The sequence below is a fragment of the Panulirus ornatus genome, chromosome 2 (genome assembly GCF_036320965.1).
Source record: "Panulirus ornatus isolate Po-2019 chromosome 2, ASM3632096v1, whole genome shotgun sequence".
Taxonomy (NCBI): Eukaryota; Metazoa; Arthropoda; class Malacostraca; order Decapoda; family Palinuridae; genus Panulirus; species Panulirus ornatus.
The window spans coordinates 62,191,766-62,218,638 of record NC_092225.1 but is presented as its reverse complement, the minus strand read 5'-3'; the positions used below and the strand labels follow the sequence as shown (position 1 = coordinate 62,218,638).

At 43.0% G+C, this 26,873-nt stretch overlaps 1 protein-coding gene across 9 annotated transcripts in view; it reads left to right on the top strand.

Annotated features, from left to right (window-relative positions):
• The window catches only part of LOC139756673 (fat-like cadherin-related tumor suppressor homolog), a 1,059,999-nt gene that overhangs the window by 927,399 nt on the left and 105,727 nt on the right, over positions 1 to 26,873 (top strand). For all 9 annotated transcript variants that reach the window (XM_071676360.1, XM_071676345.1, XM_071676394.1 and 6 more), the window contains 3 exons: positions 720 to 859; positions 11,280 to 11,533; positions 11,691 to 11,835. In XM_071676360.1, coding sequence (XP_071532461.1) covers positions 720 to 859; positions 11,280 to 11,533; positions 11,691 to 11,835 — 539 coding nt within the window. The remainder of the gene's footprint in view (positions 1 to 719; positions 860 to 11,279; positions 11,534 to 11,690; positions 11,836 to 26,873) is intronic.

Below are 26,873 nucleotides of genomic sequence, written 5' to 3'. Positions count from 1 at the left end.
CAACACTGATAGTCTGAGATATGAATGAAGACTGAAGATCATGAGAACGACAGTGGTATGTTTAGTGAGTCTAGAAATGTGTTGGCGGAGGTGGAGGCTGTAGACTCCGCATTGTTAGATAGGCTCAGGTTTCTCCGTGATCATAGTAGTGACAACCACGTACAGGGGAAGGTGGTTCCCACGTACAGGGGAAGGTGACTTTCACACACGGGGGAGGTGATTTCCACGTACAAGGTGAACCTCCAGGTACAGTGGTATGTGATCCCCTGCGCTCATTGGAAGGTGACTTAAATGTACAGGGAGGATGATCCCCACCTATACAATGAGGTAATCCCTACGTATAGAGGGGCAGGTGACCCCCCCGTACAGGAAGATGGAACCCTTGGGAATAGAAGCAGATCAAGTGTGTAAGGGGAGGAAAGGGTTCATATCATGCTGGGAGTCGGGTTCGAACCAAGCGATCATATGGTCCGTCCAGAGGCTCATTTGACTCAGTTGTCCGAGTCACTGGACCCCAACCTTACTGCGCAGAACCATATGCAAATTCTTATAAAAACTCCAACGATTATGAATATCTAATACATATAACTTCTCATGATTTAGATGTACTATTTCTATTATGTAATTTGGTTTTATTAAGAATACGTCCCAGTGTGTATCTTTTTAAAGGTAGCATTTGTTCCTATACTTTACCTGTCTTCATTGGCTTTTCCTGATAGAGGGAGACGAGAGCGGAAGGTTCAGTATGGGTGTGGACTCCGGCCTGGTGAGCTTGGCCCGACGCCTGGATCATGAGGACCAGTACCACTACACCCTCACTGTCGCCGCTACTGACGGCGTCCACACCGCCACCACCAAGGTCAGTACAGAGCCTTCTCATACTTTTATGGACCATAGATGTGTGTATATACATACTTACCTACGTACTGATACTCACATTTACGGACAGATACAATTAAGCAGATATAAAAGCAGAAAGACATATAGGCGCCAAAATATGCACGTAAACACATCTTTATACAATTCACACATTTACACATATGCAAAGAATCCAGAGGAATACTGAGGAATTCAAACGGCAACAGACCACTAGGTCCTTTCGAGGCTGTTTATGATAGTGGAAGAGATCAGAAACTCGCAGAATAATGTGGTAAACGTTAGAAGGCGTGCAGAATAACCTCCAAATGGTCATTTTGACAATGGAGGCGCAAATGATGAAAGTTGTGGGTTTTAAGTATATTCTTATGCGTATCTATAGAATTACTTTCGACAACTCTCTCTGCGAATCGTTCCATTTATTAACTCGAGGTAAATCGTTTCCGTACGAATTTGTATTCATTATATGATAGATATGCATTTAATCACACACGCATACACATGTGAAAACAGATACATATCCACAGAAATACATTGACCAAAATCAGCAAGGATCGGCATGGGTTTGAATCCTGGGCGCGGCAGCTGGTCCACAGCTGGTCACCCTTCCCTCGGGACTGGTCAATAAATGGGTTCCACTCTTAGGCCTCAAGAAGGGGATGGAGGGTGTAAACATAGAAGTAGAAACTTGGTTCACATGTCCGTGGTTCAGAGACGTGTCAACAACATAAAACATCTCTAACACACGACAGCGATCACTAACATTACCTACAACACTCACAACACTCACAGCTCACAACTTCCCTCAGCGTTAAATGTTACCATTACACTTGCCAAGCCACAGGCAGGCAGTATCAGTATCAGTGATAAGACTGTCTCATGAGATCTGCCATGGGACGTTACCCCACCTCCCGCTTCTGAACGTAGGGAATAAAATGGAATGTATTCGAAACCATATTCTTCAGCCACCTTGCATATTTAGTGTTATTCATGGAAATGAATATGAAATGGCCCAAGACTTGACAGAAACATTCATTCTAGGGGGAACCTGCACAGTAATGGAGTCATGCTGTGATGGGATCTGTATCACCAGGATATATCTTGCACTTATCTGGCATTTCATGACCCGGGGGTCAATTACAGTTTAATTGCCATATCTAGGAGAAGATAAAGGCTGCTCTCCAGCAGTCCTGGTAGAGCTTTGTCGAGAAGATTGTCAATGACAGTTGCATCAAAATTCATTACATACGAAAAAGAAAGTAATGATTACTCTATATATATATATTGCGATTCTTACGTTTTCTTATCTTCACTTGTGGATTATTAACGCATTCACGTAAACAGTATTAACACTAAGGATGGGTCACTGTAATTTGAAAAAAATTATGCACACCAGGATTTTTTTTTTTTTCCATCAGATGATATTATTCATAGAAGAAGAAATCTCGTAGAGGCAACCAAGATCAATGTATTTATCATTACATGATCAACAGACATAATGCCTGCTCTTCCTACAGCGATCAGCAGTCTGATTCTGCCTCACCCACACAAAAATACTACGTAGCAAGGGTGCTGTTAATGGAAGAGACGGAGGGAGTGCAGCGAGACGAGAAGTAGGGAGAGTGGCAGGGAAGGTATCAGGGTCAAGAGTAGTGGGAACAGTAGCTGGAAAAGTAGATGGGAGCTAAGCAGGAGGAACAGAGGGAGCAGCGGTAAGGAACTAGATAGAAGGAAGAAAGACAGAAGAGATAGAGAGAGCAAAGTGAGAGAAAATGTAGAGGTAATACATGCAAGGGATTATTAGGAAAGACAACAGATTCAGGGAGGAAGGAAAGGCCGCGCTGTCATGGTTATAGAAAAGTGCAGTAGGACAATTAGAGCGCGCAGAAGGAGCATAAAGAGCGGTTGAAAATTTGGTTGATACAGACCTGCCGTAGAGTGTAAAGGAAGGACAGCTGACTTTGTCAGGAGAGGAGGTGCAGAATGAGAAATATATAGAGAAGTAGGAGGCATTAAAGGAATATACCCAGTAAAGTAGCAGGGTAAGAAGGTAAGAGTATAAGGGGAAAGATAGCAACGTGGATGAAGGGAAACTACTGGAAACTAGAGTAGAGAGGGTGGGGGAGGTAGGATGTGGGAGATTAGATCAACTAACAGCGTGTTGCTGTGTCTTGTCTAGCCCCCAGCAGCTGGGCAAGTAGCTAACATAACATACTACATTGCCTCGTTTTCCCGCCAACAGACAGACAGGTAAACGAGGCAGCATGGTACAGCGCCTCGATTAGCGCCAGCGGTGGGGCAGTTACCTGAGACAGCATACTGAAGTGGCTCGTTTAACGCCAGCAGCTGAGCAGGTAGCTTACCCTTCGTGCTGCAGTGCGACCTCTCACCCCCGCACCTGGGATGATTCTTTACGTGTCAAAGGACAGAGTTGTCGTCCTCTTTTTTTTTTTTTTACGTATAAACAACAGAAGTCGTACAATTAGCGTACTTTAGCTCAACTTGTCTCATGCTAATTACCGGGTCTTGATTAAGTCGTCGAGGAACGATTGATGTACTGGTGAGTTGTACGGTTTCTTACAGAAGCCCCAGGAAGTTACGGTTCTGTGATGGTGATTAGTCGTACTCCTGTGGGAAATATTACGTGAAGCACTCTCTATAGCACTCTCTTCCCTCTAAAATGACCACAAACGTTCTCTTCCCTTATCTTGCCGTCCTATTATTACGTAATCTTACTACAATTATCTTTATCGTATTTGTTTTGTAGCTTGATTATTAGATTTTCTTATTATCCCGTATTTTGTTTTTCTTAAGGTTCCTCTCCTTCAGAGGGAAACATGCTTTTCCTTTGCTCTCAACACTAGGCATCTTAAGCCTGGTTTACTGAGGATGTGTTGAACCTCACCAGTAATGACCGGATCAAACGCATCTCCACCAAGTCAGGGCCTTTGACCTAACCTGTAACGATGAAGATGAAGGTGTAATTAAGATTGGCCTAGACCTTGGAGTCGAGACTGTAGTAAAGATGCGTTTAGTGAGGGTGTAGGGTGAACATATTTATCCACAGTGTAGTGAAGGTGCGTTGGTGGTGAACATGATGGTGAGTGATATTGCGGAGGATGACGTAATGCATGGTGTATCTAGATACCATTGTTTGTTAGAGATTTTTTAATGGTTCGTTTCAAATATTTCAGCATGGTTGTTGTGTGGTGTGGCTGTGGTGGTGTGTAGTGTGGCTCTGATGGCATGTGGTGTGGCTGTTATGGTGTGTTGTGGTTACATTTGTGCGGGATGTAGTGGTGGTGGTGTGTGTGTGTAGTGGATGAGGTGATGTATGGTGTAGCTGTGGCGATGTGTAGTGTGACGTGACTGTGGTGGGATGTGGTGTAGTTACAATGGTGTGTGGTGTGGTTGTGGCAGCATGTTGTGTGACTGTGGCGATTTGTGGCTGGAGGTCGTCGTGAGTGGTTTAAGACGTTTCCATTTTTCGTGAGTGTCGCCGAGCCATTCGGAAGGCCAAAACGGTAGATGGGCGAGTCTCATTCCCTTTGGTGTATGTAGGGGGAGCTTGTATGTCGGAGATGTGAGACCATTCATCTCTGATGAGAGACAATCTTGAAATTTTACGAGGCTTATCTTTTGCTTGATATAGTGACCGATGCGACATGAGCAAAAAGATGCCCAGATTAAAGGTCATATCTAGTGAAATGAAAAATAATAGAGAAGCTACAGAAAATAATCTGGGTTCGTCAGGAATTTGTAGACTTAACTCCAGAAGGAAGAAATGTTAGAGAAAGAGGAAGAGACGAAAGGTGAGAGAGAATTCCACAGCTTAGCTGTTTGAGAGAATAAGACAGTATCCTAATGGTCAATCCTCGAGTGGTCGATATCTTCATAAAAAGTGTTGGAGACAATAACTGAACGTGTGCACCAAGTCCAAGTCATGGTGGCAGGGACGCACGCACACAGCTCACGAGAACAATAGCTAAGATAATAAGGGAAGCAGGAACATCAGAGCATACAGAACGGTTTAGTTGATGAGAGGTGATGCCCAAGAGAGTAAATGAACTGGAAAGCCTTTGATTCCACTCGTTAATAGAAAGGTGGAGTAAGGACCACCCTAGATTAGTGAGCAATACTCCATACAAGAGCGAATAAAAGTTCTGTAGGTGTCAAATAGCTGCTCATATGAAAAATAATCACAGCGCCTATAGAACACCCTCAGCTTTTGGGAAACGAAGTCTTTGATGTTGATTTTATAGGGTTTACAGGGTATAGTTAAGGATATAATTATGCGGCTTATGGTGCTCTGAAACTGAACATTGGGAAACGAGGTAATTTTAGAAAGAGATATAGGGAGAGATTCCTTTTCCATTTTGAGATGTCGTGTATGATATTAACGTGGGCAAGTAAGCTTATTTTACTGGTTCTTCTCCTGTGAAAGAAGTGTGCTTTTCAAGGTGGTGTTTGTCCATAGAAGGGAAAGCAATGGACCACTGAAATATCATATCAGTAAAGTATCCTACATTCAGTGTTTCGCTGTGTATCATGCATGGTGTGTATGGTATATACTGATGCTTGTGGGAGAGTCATGATAAGTGTGTAAAGAAAAATGCAAACGCTCACACACACACACACACACACACACACATATATATATATATATATATATATATATATATATATATATATATATATATATATATATATATATATATTATCCTTGGGGATAGGGGAGAAAGAATACTTCCCACGTATTCCCTGCGTGTCGTAGAAGGCGACTAAAAGGGGAGGGAGCGGGGGGCGGGAAATCCTCCCCTCTCGCTTTTTTTTTTTTTAATTTTCCAAAAGAAGGAACAGAGAAGGGGGCCAGGTGAGGATATTCCCTCAAAGGCCCACTCCTCTGTTCTTAACGCTACCTCGCTAATGCGGGAAATGGCGAATAGTATGTACAAATGTACATATATATATATATATATATATATATATATATATATATATATATATATATATATATATATATATATATATGTTATATATATAATATATATATCCGAGGATTTTATATAACTAGGGACTAACAAAGGAGCCAGCTCTTAGAACTAGACTATCAGCAGCTGTGATCGAGGATGAATGAGGGTAGAAGAATTCCATTCCCTACCACAGACCTTGTGGAGACAATGTGGTCTGTAGGATGATCTATTTTCCAGCACTCGTCAATAATTTTATATCATCCGAGGCAGCTGCTCCTCCAAGAGCCTTCTCTGGAGAAAATTTTGTCTTTCAGTCTTTAATCTCCTGGGTATTGTCTTTTTTTTTTTTTTCTGATCAGACGATTCTCAGAGTGCGTCGGTGGAAGATCTCATCATTTTCTGTTTTCCGCTCCGAGAGAGAGAGAGAGAGAGAGAGAGAGAGAGAGAGAGAGAGAGAGAGAGAGAGAGAGAGAGAGACTGGATAGAACGCTTGGAAAATGACGCCGCTTTTTTGCTGTTACGTTGCTGGTAAAATGGTGTAGCGCGGAGGGTTTATATTGCCGTTACCTGAGCCTCCGCTGGGCGTACGTATTTCTTCTGTATAATAACGGGAGACCGACCATATAGAGGTTGCATGGTTGCTACGGTCCTGGCTGGTGGCCTCAGCTCACAGCCGGCTTCACTATGACTAATTGGTGGACGACTTGACCCCCCCTCACCCTCTCCTTCCTGACCAAAACATTCTTCTTCCCAGTGATTGCCTCAACTCGAGAGGGACAATCATTTTCAACACGATCGAGAATTACCTACAAGTGAATAGTCATTTGATACACACCGATGAATTGCCCACAAAGGCTATATCATACTTGGCCAACGAGAATCATACTAAATCATCCGTGAATGTAGCAAACGTGCGGCCAAGTGTGCACTAGAGTGGGACGCTAATGTGACTTGAGGTCTCATTGCTGTGTGATAAACTACGCCACACGGGACACAGAGGAATATCATGGTTTGTCATACGACTGTCTCAAATGTTTCGCATCTCTCGTGTTTATTTATGATTTCCAGTTAATTCGTCAGTTACTATTGCCAGTTTGACTTGATTTTCAGAAAATTGTATTTCTTAGTTAACGGAGGTGGTTGATATCAATTATTTGCCATTTCGTTTTGTTCTAAGGCGTTAGAAAGATGAAGGTAAAAAGGAAAACGAGCCAGAGGGTATATTGGAGACAACGGATAATACAGACAGGATGATTTCTTTCCTGCAACACGGGAGGATACGAGTCTCCTTTCCTCGGGAACCAATAACCTGCTGACTTACGGGGTCGCCATACAACGCGAGGATGGTGTACGGATCAACCCTCCACTGGTGTGATCATAATCCGTTCTGCTGGCCTCGCTCCAGCCAGTGTCTGGGACAGCCATTACCGGGTGATGTTGTATGGTGAAGTGATGATGTGGCGCACGGTGGTGGAGACGATTACAACGGCTCTCGACACCACTATATTCCCTTCCTCTCCACCGCCGCCCACGCCAAACTCGGTATGTAGAGCTTGCGTCACCTAATCCGCCCTCACAACCCTACAACACCAGCCACTAACAGTGCCACCTACGCATCCTTTACCACCGGCACAGCCCCGGCCACCTACACGTTCACCACTGCCACAACTCATGCTAACCCCACGGCCCACGCTACCTCCACTACCCGCGGCATTGCCCGCACTGTCAGACGCTGCCAAACACGGGTCCACGTCACGGCAAATCGTGAAGACGACGCAGAAGGAAACAAAAGCGATGCTGGTCAAACCTGTTGTAGTATATTGGTTGTACTCATGTCGTAGTATGTGTCTTGGGGTTCATATCTTCTGCTGGATATAAGTGACTGATAAAAGTGTGGCAGCGAGTACTTAACAGGTAGCTTGTAACTCCTTCAGGTAATCAGTACTGCAGTGAAACCAGCTACTTCGGTGATCCACCTTCATGTGTAATTTCTTTTGTGTGCGGTTTACAGGGGTGTAAATAAAGAGAATCATATAGGATCTTGCTACAGAGATGGGATGGTGGCAAACGAGGGATCTGGGCACAGAAGGCAAACCAGTTGGGTGCGACTCTCACAGCACTGGCTCAGTACGGGATGTACTGATCATGAACGTAGTATCATAATCTTTACCAACATCTTGAACAGGGTAGAGCGTGTATGTTAGAGCTTCAGGGCATCACCTGATGCAGGTAGTAATTGCTGTTGCTTATGATGCCTTTGTTCACAACACCTTGCACAGCTGACACTGTCTCTCGTGGTAATCTGGTCTGTATTTGTTTGGTACATGTGGGACAGCAGAGAAGCTATATATATATATATATATATATATATATATATATATATATATATATATATAGAGAGAGAGAGAGAGAGAGAGAGAGAGAGAGAGAGAGAGAGTCTATGGTGGCAGTGTTTTATTTCCGATGTTCGCTAATGATATTTAGCATTTTACTTCAGAATTAAATTTCTAACTTTTTTTTTTACCCCAAACCCCAAACGATATTAGTATTTATGTTAAAGGAAATGATACGATGAAACTGATAGGCGCTATCAATGCGGAGCTCGTTAATATTTTCATCAAGCTGAACTCCATCAGATTAATTCTCATAGTCACAAAAACCCTTTGTATTGTTTTCCTTTCTCGTATTATAGATATGTGTATTCCCTCTCTTCGTTAAAGAGTCACGTCCCTGTATGTGCCCTACCTCACTTAGTAGTTGTTTACAGTGATGTAGACAAGGTGATTGATATATCAGGTGTTGCTGGCCATGTGTGATACGACAAGACTGCATGTGTTGGTGGCCATGTGTGATACGACAAGACTACATGTGTTGGTGGCCATGTGTGCTACGACGAGACTGCATGTGTTGCTGGCCATGTGTACTACGACAAGACTGCATGTGTTGCTGGCCATGTGTGCTACGACGAGACTGCATGTGTTGCTGGCCATGTGTGCTGCAAGACTGTATAGGTGTTTCAGATCAGGTGATCTTCGTTGTGTGGTTTGCATGACTTCTGTACATATTACTAGTCATGCATACTACAAGACTACAAATGTTGATCATCTGTCCTGCATGACTCTGCAGGTGTTACTAATTTTGTGTACAGCAAAACTACAGTGTTGCTGATCGCCTTTGCTGTAAAACTGGTCCAGGTGTTGGCAATCGCATGTTCTGCGGGGCTTCACTTGTGGTATTATCGAGATAGATATAACAGCCGTTGGATCGTAGCGCGCATGAATCATTTCATGTTCTCTTTCGGTCATAGTCAGTGCTATTACATTACAGTATCAGTAAGTCACTCGTTCGGAGAGGATCTTCATCATTTCATTTTCTCCTGTGGTCATAGCCAATGCTATTGCATCCGTGTGTCAGTAAATCACACGTTCGAAGAGAATATGCATTATTTCATTTTCTCCTGTGGTCATAGCCAATGCTATTGCATCCGTGTGTCAGTAAATCACACATTCGAAGAGGATATGCATCATGTCATTTTCTCTTGTGATCATAGTCACTGCTGTTGCATTGCTGTACCAGTAAATCACTCGTTCGAAGAGGATCTGCAACGATGATTTTTTTTTTCTGATTTACTCCCTAGTATCTAGAAAACATCACTACCATCCATGTGATCATCGGGAGGAAAGAACCATACTGTTTGAGAAAGAATGTCTACAAATCTGGTGGTAATTTTCACCTTTGTCTTTATCAAAGAATGAATGAGAAAAAGAAAGTGGAAACCTGTGGAAAGCTCGAGCCTTTTAAATTATACCTAATACCACACAAAGAGAGGGTGGGCAGTCGCTGCTTCTCTGGAGATAAGAGGTTTACCTGCTGTCTCATTTGGTCAGAGATAACATACAGGAACTCAGGACTCCCTGTGTCTGGCTGCCTAGATGGCTTTCTGTCTAGCAAACTGGCTAGCTGGCTTGCCGATTGGTTGATTGGTGAACTGGCTAAATGGTTAACTGCCTGGCTGATTGGTTAGCAAGCTGGCGGAATGGCAGGTTGGATGGATAGCTTGCATCGTGATGGAATTGTGTGGCTGACCAGATTGCTGCCTTATAGGCTGGCTGGCTTTTTGGCTAGCTGGCTTATTGACTGGCTTACTCTGATCTCTGTCAAGTAGCCAAGTATTTTGCATTATGACCACACTTCATTATCTTATGGTGATTTGTACATGTATTATCAGCATGAATCAGTATATCCAAAAATGATTAACTGCATTAAACATAAGAGGAGAGAGAGAAGCGATGCTCCTCTGCGCCGAATCGGAGGTTATAACACTTCCAAATGCCAGGAGATTTTTGGGCAAAATATAATCCGCAGTGAAAGCCTTAAGCAGAAAAAAGTATACATAAAAAACCAAACGCACACACACACATACACACACACACACAAAAAAAAAGATAATGGGTCTTAACTTAGGGTTATAGAAAATGTAGTGCTTTTGTGCCTCGTTTGCGAGACATCTAGGAAGATCAACTTTTGTTTCCTCACCCAAGGGGTAAATTTCCGCCGACATCCGACTCCCTCCGGCTCACATTCATGTCTTTTCCTGGGAATTAAGTGGAAGTCATAAGTTACCGGAGATTGTCACATCGACTTGTTGGGCCACACGCTGGGAGACGCTTTCCAGACGGGCGTTTCTTAAAGAAAATTATATGATTACATTTTCCAGTATCTCAAGATGATATATATATATATATATATATATATATATATATATATATATATATATATATATATATATATATATATATATATATATATATGTATATGCTTTTGTGTGATTATATCTGATTTCTATTTGTGACTGTGTCATTTTTACTCATATGTATATGCACACGCACACACACACACACACACACACACACACACATATGCCAGCCTAGGTCAGGTGAGTGTGTGTGTGTGTGTGGAGGGAATGTACGTGTATTAAGATCTCCTCTCTCTCTCTCTCTCTCTCTGGTAAGTAGTAAATGGTAGGCAACCGCTCAGCAGGGAGGTATATTACCCGCGCTATCCGCATGGGAATCTGGAGGGTTAGTGGCAGCTGCGCAGTGAGCCAGCATTTTAGTGGCTGTCATGTGTCACAATTTTTCCCCTGGCAGGTGTCTTTTCTTCCTCCTTCACCGAAACGTGAGCTGCTGGCATTCAGGTCACAAAAACACAGTTTCTCCACCTCCTCATACATAACACTTAGTTCACATACCACTCGTTTATCCTAATTCCATATTGTCCTAAGGTGAGTGCTACGCTCGAGCCCCGTCTTTTTGGCAGAGTCTAGTAAACTACTCGTAAGTACCTTCTCTCTCTCTCTCTCTCTCTCTCTCTCTCTCTCTCTCTCTCAAATAATGACACGTAACTGAGGTGTGTTGTTATACTACGCAGCTGATTGTGGAGGTGATGGACGCCAACGACCACCGTCCTGTGTTCAGCTCTCCGCTCTACGAAGGTAGCGTCAGCGAGGCTGTGTCCCCGGCCACGACCGTCCTCACCCTCCAGTGTCGCGACAAGGACCAGTCACCCTCTACCGACTCCGCCGTCTACTTCTCCCTCCACCATGCGGAGGCCCTCGCCTCCCACGGTCTCTTCACCGTCGACTCCACTACCGGCGACCTGATCGTTGCCAAGCCTCTGGACAGGTCAGCAGAATACGCCTCTTCTACAGTTTTCGGTGCCATAAGGAATATCTTCTCATTCCATACTTCGATGCTCTACATTTCTGTCATGGGTGCTGTGCACCGTATAGGAGTGGCCATAGATTACTAACCTATATATTCTATATGTATCTGACCTCAGGGAAGTGTCGGGTATCCACGAACTGACGGTGAGTTGCCGGGACCGAGGTCGGAGGGAGAACGCAGACTTCGCCCGAGTCCAGGTGACCGTGACCGACGACAACGACCACGACCCCGCCTTCCTGGAGACCATGATCGTCGCCAAGGTAAGAGACGTGTGTGTCTTCTCCCCTCCCAGTTGATGTAGAACTCCTGTGCCTTCTGGGTGAGGTAGTACACGCGTGCCCTTCATATGATCTAGGATACTTGCGTTAGCCCTCCACCTGAGATAGAACATGCCTCCCAGGTAGATAGATATCCATTAGGATACCTGTGTGCCACTGTGAGGGTTCGCTCCTGCCGGATGTCTGGTGTACTGCCCCTCCATCCTGGTTTCCCAAGTCTCACCTGTAGCACGTAGCAACATTTTGGCATTTTACGACCCCGGTATTACATGTCGCCTTGATGCTTACACTGTCCCGTTATGGCCTCGTATTATGCTGTTTCATTCAGTCTGTAATACAATACATAGCTCCATTCAGCATGACTGTGTATGGATACTTGAGTATGTCTTTCGTCTGGCGGTTTACCACATGTCCTCATATGTAGTATTGCTCACTGTGTTGACGAAATCATGGTGTTTATCGTTCGGGTCATGTCTGTCGCTCTGTCATTTCTGGCAGTGTCATGACAGGCATTGTATGGAGCCTGGTAATGTTAGGGATGGTGACGAGAAGTGTGTGTGTGTGTGTGTGTGTCACGACTGGCAGCAAATACGGCACCCTAGTGTGTGTGGGGCAGTGCCATGCGTGATGCACAGTCATGCATATAATGAGGCCACATCCTTTTCCGAGTTTATCATCGCATTTTATTAAGGAAAAGCTCACGCGTAACAAAGGCTTCTGATTTTTTTTTTCTGAGGGAAGTGGAAAGTTTTGTTAGTCCAGTTTATGATGTCACAGAGGTGTTACCGGACTCCGCCTGCTCGAGATTGTATGTTGAGTGTGAAGAGTTACCTTTGGTAAAGCTATACCATTGGGAGTATAGTCTCATCAAAGAATTTCTCACTCCTAAGGAGTCTGAATTTCCCTGCTACTGGAAGTAGCGCAACCTTGGGCAGCAGGAGCATTTGGAAAGGTCCTGGGTAACACCAGGACTCTTTCATAAGAATAGGTCCTGCGGTTGTAAAAGCATTTAGTGAAAGTTATGCTTCACGACTGTAAAATGAATCGTTTCCTCCTCCTGTATTATAACTTGGGTGTTACTGGAACAAGCCTGGTCCATACTGGAGGTTGTGCCAACCACATCCATCAGCTACCTTGTCTTAAGAACTTCATGACAACGTCACACATCTCAGGACACCCCCCCCCCCCAGCATTTAGATATAGCCGTTAGAAGAGAAACGATACTTTTTTTGCAAATCCTTTTTTTTTTTTTTTAATGTCGACTGAAATGGTCGTTTAACCGTTGGAAAGATTGTATTTTCCGTCCTATTTAACTCAAACTTTCAACAGTTTGCGATGAAATGCTTCATTACGTGGCCATTACCTCAGCGCCCACTCACTATGTACTTATTGAACGTATAATTATAACGTTTTCTCTGTCCTGATCTGAAGGATTTTCACCGGCAAAAGAAAATGAGAATGTCCTCAAACTATCCTTTTGATGGTAAAGTATTTCTTATTGGACAATGTTCAAATATTTGGAAGAGTCCTTTTGCCGATACTTGTACGCTTTCACGAAGAGATTTTAGAAAGTGAGAATTCTTAATGAAGAGTAGATAAGTGATGCATACTGCGCGCAGACAGCGATGATGACTCCCTGACTGGCGTACCAGCTACGCGCGCAGACCATGGCTCTGCCTTGGCTTCTGGAGTTACCACAGAGAATGGTCCCTCAGCCATCCTTCTGGTCGAAGTTCCCTAAGACACTGGTCTTGTACATAACCTTCTGGACGTATTACAGCCCCCGTAAAAGTTACTTATGTCAGCGCTTACTTCTGTATGGTCAGTTACTATCTCAGTTTTATAGTTTATGCAGAGACCACCTCACCTCATTGACAGTGGAGGGTCTCTACCTGGTGGTCTGGTTGTCCTCCACTTAAGATCGTGAGTTCTTCTTTTTACAGACCGTCTTGTATCTCATTTAAGATCAGGTGTTGTCTGTTTCATCAACAAAATCGGCGCCTGACGAAATATAGTGACATGTTTGAGTAATGTGCCAAAAGTTGTACAGCTGGAGTGTATGACATGAGTTTCTTGACCTCGTCTCCAATATTGTGCACTGCCAGAGTAAATACTGTTCATCCTCTTAATACATAACCACTGATACCATGTTAGGGAACCCAGATATCTACATGGGTACTTCTCGCACTAGATATACTACGTTTAGATGGGAAAAGATTAATCTGCTGATTACTGTGACCTATACTTTGCGAGATGAAAGATTAATCATTTGATTAAGGTAATCTGAACGTTCAGGAGAAAAATTGAACCTGTTCCTTAAGGTGATCTATAAATTCAGAGGACAAAAAGTGGCATAATATCTATAATATCTATAATATCTATACGTTTAGACGACGAAAAGTAGCATAATAGAATAATAGGATACGAAAAGTAGCATATTAAAGTAATCTATACGTTTACAGAAAAGAACATTAAGGTCATCTACGCGTTTAGAAGATAAAAACAGCATAAATGTAATCTTTACATTTAGAAGACAAAAGATAGTAAGGTCATCTATACGTTTAGAAGACAATACATAAAAGAGTGTGATAACCTATACGTTTAGAAAAGTATAAAAATAACATTAAGGTAATTTGTACTCCTAAAAGACAACTGACTACTGTAATCTATACGTTTAGAAGAGGAAAAAGTAATCTGATGGTTATGATAATCTATAAATTCAGGAAACAAAAATTGATATATTGAATAAGTTGATCTATACTTTTAGAAGACAATAATTGATATATTGAATAAAGTAATCTAGAAGTATCATGGGTAGGTTGGGGGATGGGGGAAGCAGGTAGGTAAAAGATTGACCGCAGATGTTAATTATGAAGTTAATAATGATAAGAAAAAAATCTTGACCGTATTCCATAAGAGAGAGTCGGCGAATATTCATCTTATTTATTGTCCATTATAAGATGTATATCCGTGACCCACGCCCTCATGAGAATGGAAGGTTCTCTTTGCTAGTAAAGATATCATGAGATTTATAGAACACACTGATTATGAAAGATTTAGTGGCATTTATTTTATTCATTTATGAAACTAATATCTTTACTTTCACGGTGAAAGGGAGATGTTAAGGTACTACGTCATTGTAAATTAGAATCTGCTTTGTCAATCATCCCTTTTATGATCATTCCTTATCTTTTGCTCAAACTCGGATCAGTTCGCTTGCTGGTCAGAGACTGACTGACACCAACCATTGTGACCCGGGTACCATGACGACCAGGCCAGCAGTGGGTCATCTAAGATCTTATCAGAGTGACCCACTGCACGATCCAGGGCCTGTCTTCCGGGGGCTCAGCTTCTTAAGATAATTAATTGCACCACGAAATGAGAGCGCCGTTCCAGTATGATGTGCCAGGATGGGTGAAGGTTTGAAGTTACGTAAAGATATTCTTTTCCTTTGTTACCTGGAGACGGCATGGGGATATTGTGTGCCCTATTGAAGATAATTTCATTAACGTTTTATATATATATATACCAATATATATTTTTTTTTTTTTTTTTTTTTATACTTTGTCGCTGTCTCCCGCGTTTGCGAGGTAGCGCAAGGAAACAGACGAAAGAAATGGCCCAACCCCCCCCCCCCCATACACATGTACATACACACGTCCACACACGCAAATATACATACCTACACAGCTTTCCATGGTTTACCCCAGACGCTTCACATGCCTTGATTCACTCCACTGACAGCACGTCAACCCCTGTATACCACATCACTCCAATTCACTCTATTCCTTGCCCTCCTTTCACCCTCCTGCATGTTCAGGCCCCGATCACACAAAATCTTTTTCACTCCATCTTTCCACCTCCAATTTGGTCTCCCTCTTCTCCTCGTTCCCTCCACCTCCGACACATATATCCTCTTGGTCAATCTTTCCTCACTCATTCTCTCCATGTGCCCAAACCATTTCAAAACACCCTCTTCTGCTCTCTCAACCACGCTCTTTTTATTTCCACACATCTCTCTCACCCTTACGTTACTTACTCGATCAAACCACCTCACACCACACATTGTCCTCAAACATCTCATTTCCAGCACATCCATCCTCCTGCGCACAACTCTATCCATAGCCCACGCCTCGCAACCATACAACATTGTTGGAACCACTATTCCTTCAAACATACCCATTTTTGCTTTCCGAGATAATGTTCTCGACTTCCACACATTTTTCAAGGCTCCCAAAATTTTCGCCCCCTCCCCCACCCTATGATCCACTTCCGCTTCCATGGTTCCATCCGCTGACAGATCCACTCCCAGATATCTAAAACACTTCACTTCCTCCAGTTTTTCTCCATTCAAACTCACCTCCCAATTGACTTGACCCTCAACCCTACTGTACCTAATAACCTTGCTCTTATTCACATTTACTCTTAACTTTCTTCTTCCACACACTTTACCAAACTCAGTCACCAGCTTCTGCAGTTTCTCACATGAATCAGCCACCAGCGCTGTATCATCAGCGAACAACAACTGACTCACTTCCCAAGCTCTCTCATCCCCAACAGACTTCATACTTGCCCCTCTTTCCAGGACTCTTGCATTTACCTCCCTAACAACCCCATCCATAAACAAATTAAACAACCATGGAGACATCACACACCCCTGCCGCAAACCTACATTCACTGAGAACCAATCACTTTCCTCTCTTCCTACACGTACACATGCCTTACATCCTCGATAAAAACTTTTCACTGCTTCTAACAACTTGCCTCCCACACCATATATTCTTAATACCTTCCACAGAGCATCTCTATCAACTCTATCATATGCCTTCTCCAGATCCATAAATGCTACATACAAATCCATTTGCTTTTCTAAGTATTTCTCACATACATTCTTCAAAGCAAACACCTGATCCACACATCCTCTACCACTTCTGAAACCGCACTGCTCTTCCCCAATCTGATGCTCTGTACATGCCTTCACCCTCTCAATCAATACCCTCCCATATAATTTACCAGGAATACTCAACAAACTTATACCTCTGTAATTTGAGCACTCACTCTTATCCCCTTTGCCTTTGTACAATGGCACTATGCACGCATTCCGCCAATCCTCAGGCACCTCACCATGAGTCATACATACATTAAATAACCTTACCAACCAGTCAACAATACAGTCACCCCCTTTTTTTAATAAATTCCACTGCAATACCATCCAAACCTGCTGCCTTGCCGGCTTTCATCTTCCGCAAAGCTTTTACTACCTCTTCTCTGTTTACCAAATCATTTTCCCTAACCCTCTCACTTTGCACACCACCTCGACCAAAACACCCTATATCTGCCACTCTGTCATCAGACACATTCAACAAACCTTCAAAATACTCATATATATATATATATATATATATATATATATATATATATATATATATATATATATATATATATATATATATATATACCATAGCTTGATCCAGGTTCCCAGTTTATCGACTTACCCTTAGAGGAAGATGAAGAGCTTGGTTGACTGTGGATATACTGTCGCGATCAGGATCTGTGAATGCTCCACGCTCACACACTACGACTACTACACCACAGAGGTACATAGATCAAAACTACGTAATATAATGGTAGTATGGTACCTGCTGCTTAGGAAAATTTGACTGGAAAGAAAACGATTGTTTGGCTATGTAAAGCTGCGAAAGTCGCAATAAATTGGCGATAGGTGTGCTGTCTGGCAGACTTGAGATATGGGCCAAAGGGGAGGTAGGCCTGAATGTTTGAGTTGTGCATGAGTTCCTATTTGACTGTAAGAGGAGGGGGTTTTACACTCGTGTGTGTGTGTGTGTGTGTGTGTGTGTGTGTGTGTGTGTGTGTGTGTGTGTGTGTGTGTGTGTTGCGCTTTTAGTTCATACATTTTTGCATCTTTCCATATCATTTACGAATCATATTATCACCACTTGCGTCCCGGCTGCGAATAAAACGTGCATTCGCCTGGCAACACAACTCTGAATGCTTCATGCTGTCCACAAAAATGGCTCAGTCTCTCGCCACACAACACAGCTCCCTCACCTTTATTTTCACAGTTCTTCTTCTTTTTTTCTTCTCTCCGGTTCTTTATATCCAGTGTTCCTTGAGCGCCACCGGAACACGAAAAAAGGATCCTTGCTCCATCTTTCCAACAATGGAGTTCCCAGCGTCTTACATGTCATAAGTAACTTTTCCTTCTCCCATTTTCCTTTTCCCATTCTTTACCTTTCCTTTTTTTTTCGGTAACTTCTTTCAGCTGCTGGAGGAAGCTTGTTCCCCACTTAAGCATTTGGGGCATTTTTTTTTCTCTCTCTCTTAAGGGGACTGCTGGCACTTAAAATTTTTCTCATGGCCGTGTCTCTGAAATCTATTGTTACCTGTGTTCGTAGCCTTTCCTCACAACACATACGGCCGGTAATCAAGCCATGAATTGATGAACTAATCATCTGATCCTTTCTCGGTATATTTGTCTTGGTATTCAACGGGAAATCAGGGATCTGAAGACCGCTCGTCAGCTGCAGTAGAACAACGTCTTTATCTTCGTTCTGAGGTTAACGAGGCATGACCTTGTATACGTTACCAGTGGTCAGTGACACATTGATGCGAGTTGCAGACACTCGATCACGGTTGATAGGAATGAGTTCATCATTCGTTTTTGAACTATGTTCTTCATGACTTCAATTGCAGACAAAACACAAAAATCTCTTGTGTTTTCCTTTCATAAATGGACTGTGGCTTTCAGACTGACCTCATATATATATATATATATATATATATATATATATATATATATATATATATATATATATATATATATATATATATATTTCTTCCTTGTATATCCCGTGATGGTGTGTTATTACACGAAAGTGCACTTGGGAACTTATCGTGGTTCATTTCCCCGTGGACTCATAGGAATGTATATATATATATATATATATATATATATATATATATATATATATATATATATATATATATATATATATATATATATCACTCCCATCAGAAACCTGTCGGCAACGTTCATCGTCCCAGAACGAAAACTGTTCATCTCGTGAATCGTCTTCCTATTTTCCATTAAGCAGGTGTTTGTCTTACCTCTAAGCCTCTTTCTATTGTTCTCTCTATCTTTCCTCCTCTCATTTCTTCTCCACTCGCTCGAGGTGGTAAATCCTCTTACTTTTTACCGACTATTTTGCTCGCCGCGAGAACCGCTTTTTCTCTCCCTCCCAAGTTCTCGCTTCTTTTGCTCCGAGGAAAAGAATGATTTTATGTGGCTCGTCTTTCTCTTGTGATAATGAAAGTTTCGTGGACCGTTCCTTGTTCCTGGTGGTATATCTGTTTACCTTTCGCCTCCCATATTGTTCCTTGTGTATTCGACTCTCTTTTTTTTTTTTTTCTGTGACTCGGACATCCTCCTTGAATGGCACCTGACGACGCAGGGAATCTGGTACCTTAACGTCTCCGTCGACTCATAGATCACTCTTATTTCCCCGTGGTGAAGTGTTATCATTGCATCTGATTCCCTTGATTAAACTGTAGGATCGCATCCGATTTCACTGTGGTGAACTGTATTGTTGCACCTGATTTCCCTAGGTAAACTGTAGTGTTGCACTTGATTTCCCCATGGTGAACTGTATCATTGCATCTGATTTCCCCAGGTAAACCGTAGTGTTGCACCTGATTTCCCAGGGTAAACTGTGGCGTTGCATCTGATTTCCCTGGTAAACTGTAGTGTTGCACCTGATTTCCCCGGGTAAACTGAATTGTTGCATCTGATTTTCTTGAGTAAACTTTAGTGTTGCATCTGATTTTCTTGAGTAAACTGTAGTGTTGCATCTGATTTCTCTGGTAAACTGTGGTGTTGCACCTGATTTCCCCGGGTAAACTGAATTGTTGCATCTGATTTTCTTGAGTAAACTTTAGTGTTGCATCTGATTTTCTTGAGTAAACTGTAGTGTTGCATCTGATTTCCCTGGTAAACAGTGGTGTTGCATCTGATTTTCCCGGGTAGGCTGTATTGTTGCATCTGATTTCCCTGGTAAACTGTGGTGTTGCATAGGTATTTCCTTTCAAGTGTATTACATTGTCACCTGATTCGACCTTGGCCTAGGTCGATCGACGTCAGCATCACTCGACTTTGCTTTAAGTTTGACCCCCGGTATATTGCTCGATGTGGGAGTTCGTCGAGCCCCCGTATTATTCGACCTTGTTGTAGGTCAACCCGGGTATGACTTGATCTTATTGCAGTTGAAACGCCGGTATAACGCGACCTTGATGAAGGTGAATCCCGGTATGACGCGACCTTGGCACAGATGGAACCCGGTTCTACGCCACCTTGGCACAGATGGAACCCGGTTTTTACGCCACCTTGGCACAGATGGAACCCGGTTTTTACGACACCTTGGCACAGATGGAACCCGGTTTTTACGACACCTTGGCACAGATGGAACCCGGTTTTTACGCCACCGTGGCACAGATGAATCCGGGTATTGAGAGAACTTGGTGCAGAAGGAACCCGGTTTTACGCAACTTTAACACAGACGAAACCCGGAATTACGCGACCTTTAGACAGATGAGTCCCGATATTACGACCTTGGTGTGGATGGACCCCAATATTGCGTGGATGAATCTCGGTATTACGCGATCGTTCGGGTATATATTGCTTGCGACAGCGATCCGAGATGGGGGACTGTGTTAAAACGAGACCACACAGGGTTATGAGAGTGGCACATATTCGTGAGGTGTGGCTGATACCGATATAGGAAAGGAGGATCAGGAAGGTGAACGTGTGCTTGTCTGTTCGAAACTGCTCAAGTGATGTTGATAAGAAATGTAGAGTTTAAGATATCGAGATGTTCTGTAAGCCTGAGATCAATGCATCATTCCAGTGGTCGGCATCATGAGCACGACGGTACGACCTTTTATCACGACCGTACGACCCTTCATCACGACCGTAGGACCCTTCATCACGACGGTAGGACCTTTCATCACGACGATACGACCTTTTATCACGACGGTACGACCCTTCATCACGACGGTACGACCTTTTATCACGACCGTACGACCCTTCATCACGACGTACGACTTTTCATCACGACCGTACGACCCATCATCACGACGTACGACTTTTCATCACGACGGTACGACCCTTCATCACGACGTACGACCTTTTATCACGACCGTACCAACCTTCATCACGACGGTACGACCTTTTATCACGACCTTACAACCTTTTATCACGACCTTACGACCTTTTATCACGACCGTACGACCTTTTTATTAGGACGGTACCATCCCACATTACGACCTCACGATCCTTCATCAGGACGGTACGACCCATCATCACGACGTACGACTTTTCATCACGACGGTACGACCCTTCATCACGACGTACGACCTTTTATCACGACCGTACCAACCTTCATCACGACGGTACGACCTTTTATCACGACCTTACAACCTTTTATCACGACCTTACGACCTTTTATCACGACCGTACGACCTTTTTATTAGGACGGTACCATCCCACATTACGACCTCACGATCCTTCATCAGGACGGTACGACCCCTCATGACGATGGTACGACTCTTGAACTAGCTCACAGCATCATAACCGAGGGGTCGTACTTATGTACACAGTGGTTGTACCGATGTCATCAAGGAGTGTATACGTCTTGCTCAAGGGTCGTACCGATGTCATCAAGGGGTGTATACGTCTTGCTCAAGGGTCGTACCGATGTCGTCAAAGTTCGTAAAGTCGTGCTCGAGAGGTTGACTGGCTGAAGAGAGAGAGAGAATAAGAGAAGGTCTCAGTTGGCATATGTTATTCAGGTCTGAGCCTCTGCTTTCGAGCGGAAGGGCGCGAAAAATACCGTTGATCGAGTCAGTTGTTCGTTACCTGGCATGTTTATCCGGCGTTTATTTGTCTGGAAATTGGCAGTCATTCTGCTGCCATTGTTGTTCTAATTAGGGCATAATTAACGCACAAGTCAGTACGTTTATGTGGAGAGTCTGTGAGTTAATCTTGCCAGTGTTGAACGTAGGTAAACAAGTCCTGTGTAGTTTGTTGAACATCGTGATGATTTTTGGCTGAAGTAAATGTGAAATGATAATAGTAATCACAAAAACAACAACAACAATGATGATAATGGTAATAATGATATTAATAATGATAATGATAATAATAATAGAATAATGATGATGATATAATGATAATAATAATAATAATAATAATAGTAATAATAATAATAATAATGATAGTAATAATAATGATAATGATAATAATAATAATAATAATAATAAAATAATGATAATAATAATAATAATAATAATAATAATAATAATGATAATGATAATAACAATAATCATAATAGTAATAATGATAATAATAATAATAATAATAATAATAATAATAATAATAATAATAATAATGATAATAATAACAATGATGATAATAATAATGATAATGATAATGATAATAATAATAATAATGATAATAATCATAATAAAATGATAATGATAATGAAGATCGAAAAGATAAGGTACTTAGGATCAACAGAACCAGTTCATGATTCCTCAACCATAGACAGATCACAGTGATATAACTCTTATGTGCTTCATCTTGCGATTTTCTTCTCCACGTGAAACAATAACAGCAAATGGTACGAAGGTCTTGACACCCTGTGCGCACGATAACGACCGCCCTGTACGCCGTGGACCCACTAGGCAGGACTCACGACCCAGAATGTAGTCCATGTCCAGGGAGCTGCGTGGGTCGCCCATTCGTCTCAGTATTCACCAATGTGCACCGTTTTCTCACGATTCACTTTTACGTTTATGGCTTTGTATCCTCCTTTGGCTGACGGTAATTGTACCGGATTCTCACGTGGACGATAAAGATTCTGAACCCTGCTCTATTGTGAGCGGAACTGATCGAGGCCTTTTTAAGTATCAGTTCACGAGCTGAAGTTCCGTATTAGACAGGAAAACACGTGTGTGACCCTCGTTAATCATTGTACAAACTGGATCTTCACCATTTTCCCCTTTTAACAACGAGTCATACAAGAGAAAATGAGAGAGAGAGAGAGAGAGAGAGAGAGAGAGAGAGAGAGAGAGAGAGAGAGAGAGAGAGAGAGAGAGAGAGAGAGAGAGAGAGAGAGAGAGAGTCTACTTATTTGCCAGCAAGGTTGGGTTAGCACTTTACGCTCACCACAGGAGATAATCTATAGGTCCCCACCCCCCCAAAAAAAAACGAGACGTGAATTACGCGTCTGTTAAGTGCTCTTTGTGAGATGGAGAGCTCGATCTAGTGTACCTTTGGGCCAGGAGGGCAAAAAAAAAGCGAAAAAAAGACGTCTACCTCAACTGATGGAGTGAAACTTGACATCCACTGAAGTGTTGGCTCACCGCACAGCCTTCTGAACCCTCCCGACACCCAGGGTGGGTCAGGCAGGCAAAATATCCCCCTGATCTGCGGCTACCTACTGCCAACTACCTATAAAAGATAGATAGATAGATAGATAGATAGAGAGAGAGAGAGAGAGAGAGAGAGAGAGAGAGAGAGAGAGAGAGAGAGAGAGAGAGAGAGAGAGAGAGAGAGGTGGGGCCAACTAGGTTTATTTTCCGTTCAGGCTTCCTCATTATACATACAGTGCTATTAATTGGAAATGAGGTCCTATATGGTCTGCTGTAATAGCTATTCCTTCCAATGAAATAGATATGTATAAAGGTGCCAATATCGAGGTTAGTGAGTGTGTGGTCATGATAGTCTCTCTCTCCCCAGAGCTGGATGTGATGATGGGGACATAGGAGGGGATGTTGGTGATGATGTGATGATGGGGACATAGGAGGGGGTGTTGGTGATGATGTGATGATGGGGACATAGGAGGGGATGTTGGTGATGATGTGATGATGGGGACAGAGGAGGGGGTGTTGGTGATGATGTGATGATGGGGACATAGGAGGGGATGTTGGTGATGATGTCACCATGGTGGGGACACAGGAGGGGATGTGGTGATGATGTCATCATGGTGGGCCTTGTGATTGCGACACTATCCGATAAAGAACCACGTGAACGTAGCAGAACGTGTAGAAGTACGTGAGAAAGGCCACCAGCATTCACGTGAATCTCACGTCATTCCACACACACTCCCTCCGGAAACCTCAACTCGGAAAGAGAAAAATTGCTAACGATAATGTGAGATGGGCGGAAGGACACGGGTGGAAACCTGCCCCATGTGACAATTAGGGACCATGGTATGACAATCGTGTGTTACTGTAACACAAGAGATGGCTTCCCACTAACAAGGAGATGATGAATCCGTCAGTAGAGATACCGAGTGGAGAGAGAGAGAGAGAGAGAGAGAGAGAGAGAGAGAGAGAGAGAGAGAGAGAGAGAGAGAGAGAGAGAGAGAGAGAGAGAGAGTGTTCCTGAGTGAGGCGTTAAGGTGTAGGAGACCAGAGTAATATGCCATCAATACTGTGGTCTCCCCTGCGGTGTACTATATTGATATAGTGTCGAGGGTAAACGCCACTAGGAGTGTGTTACGTGATATGTGTATATGCAGTCCATTAACCATTTCTAACTACCTATATGGACACTCTTGGGGCCTCAGTCTGTTGATGGGTGTGTATGTGTGTGTCTCTAGGGGTGTGTGTGTGTGTGGATGTGGTGTCTAGGTGTGTGTGTGTGTGTGTGTGTGTGTGTGTGTGTGTGTGCGCGCGCGCGCGCCCCAGGGACTAATGATACATGTTGCTCATTTACGGGATAATGCTACAAATTATTTTGCTTAATGAACACGAAAATTGGTAATTATATATATTTCTTTTTTTTTGTGCTCGATGATCGTGTTTTTATTACCTCATTTCATTTTTATTTCCACAATAAAATAAACTAGCCATTTATTTCACACAGAGTGTCAGGCACGTCTATTGTGCCAGTTAAATACTTAAGCATTAAGTTTAGACTTTGTCCTGAAAACTCCGTTCCTAAGTTTCGAATTCATCCGGCGTGTCCTCGAGCATAAGTTCGCTCCAGGTGACGCCTAGCCCTAACAAGGCAGTGTATTTCATGTTATTTCACACTTGTAACGTCTAGGGAAATACCTGGTCATAGCTGGAGAACGTAAGTATGAGAAGATGTCTCCGTCCAACCTCGGAATTAATTGTGTATAAGAAGTGCGTCTCTCTATATTGACGTTTAGGTCTTTTCTGTATAGAGTTTATTCCGTCACAGCAATTAAGGAATGGAATGCCTCAGCACCATATCTGGTTGGTTCATCTGCGAAGTGCATGTCTGTGTTAGCATAGTTTTCATACTACGTTTTTTGCCATATATATATATATATATATATATATATATATATATATATATATATATATATATATATATATATATATATATATGTTGCAGTGTTTCTGTTAGCCCCATCACCGTACTATTGCTCTGAATTTCCATTTTTGAATTTCCATTTTTTTTGCAATAAGATTTTGCAGTGTTTGTGTTAGTTACATTTTAGGAGAGAGGAGGAGGAGGAGCAGGTTGCTGGAGGAAGCAACGAAAGCATGACGGTACACGATAACAATACTACAGGTCTTGTGTCTTCAGTGAGTTGATATGACTGGATGTACAGAGCCCGAGTCAGTCAAAGTTGGTTCGGTGTTCTGGGCCAGTGCTGGTCAGCCTTGCAACATGACGGTGATATGAGAATGTTGCAAGTGTATCATACGTTTTAGAGGCGTGAGTTAGACTGCTGTTGATGTAGATGGAGTTAAGAGAGATCATGTGCAGATACACCGGTCAAAAACGTAATATTTATTGCCATTATTGACATCAGAAAAATATAATTACGCTGATATAGTTATTTCCGTGTAGAAATATTCGTAATTCTTCAACTCTGTTGCAATTACGATGATTTACCTGTGATTATACCGACTTACCTGTAATTATACTATAATGTCTGCTTCCGTGAACATGAAGCGAGCACACACACACACACACACACACACACACACACACGTAGGGATGCTACCAATGAGGCATACATGGGCGAGCGACACACACACACACACACACACACACACACTGTAGCAGTCATGACCCAGGCTAGCGGAACCAACCCGACATGTGGGAGGCGGTGCACCATGACCCGAGTCTCCAGGGCCTGAGTCCGGCACCTGGATCTTCAGTGTCCGTCTCCTCGGCCACCAGGCGGCTTCCGTACTAACAAGATCGTCTGGAAAATGAGGAAATCCTTTACCACAGTGTGCTATTAAACCTCTACCCCGCCCGCAGCGTCTGCTGTGCCGACGACCACCAAACAATAGCCCCGTGTACCAGCCTTTAAATCCGTGATTTGTTTTTGACAGTTTGTTTTAATGAGATGCCTTTCACGAGGAAACACCATTTTCTTTTACTGATTAAGATCAATGTTTGCCCCGAGAGGCCATTGTGTTGCGAGGCGGGGCCACAGACGCTATGGAAACCTGACACAAGGAGGCAGAACCGTACTACGTCATGAGTTGATGCCATCACTTGTAGCATCAACTCAGCATTATGAGGGTATGTTGATGTCCTGCTGGTGGTGTCGCTGGAGTCGCCAGTTCTCTTGTCAAGCACAGGCATAGCCATTCTCGCGGTAAATTCTCAGAATGAACCTTTAACATTCACGTCGATGAAACCAGCTTCCAAAAACATGACTCCAGTTGAAAAGAAGCATAAAAAGCGCTGTACACTTACCATAGCTACCGAACAGAGGCTCCTACGATCGTAGGGCTAGGCTGGACTAGGCTGTAATAGAAGCTGGGTGGCAGGCCAAGTCTGATGGAATATCAGTGAACTAATGTACGAAGAATTTGGTCATAGAAATATAATAGATCGCTAGTGAACGGCAGAGCGATGTGATCCTGCCTCAGAATCACCTCCACTACAGGGAAGCAAAGGCGAAACTCTGGTGCACAGCTACGCCAGGACAATTCTGTCGTTCCTA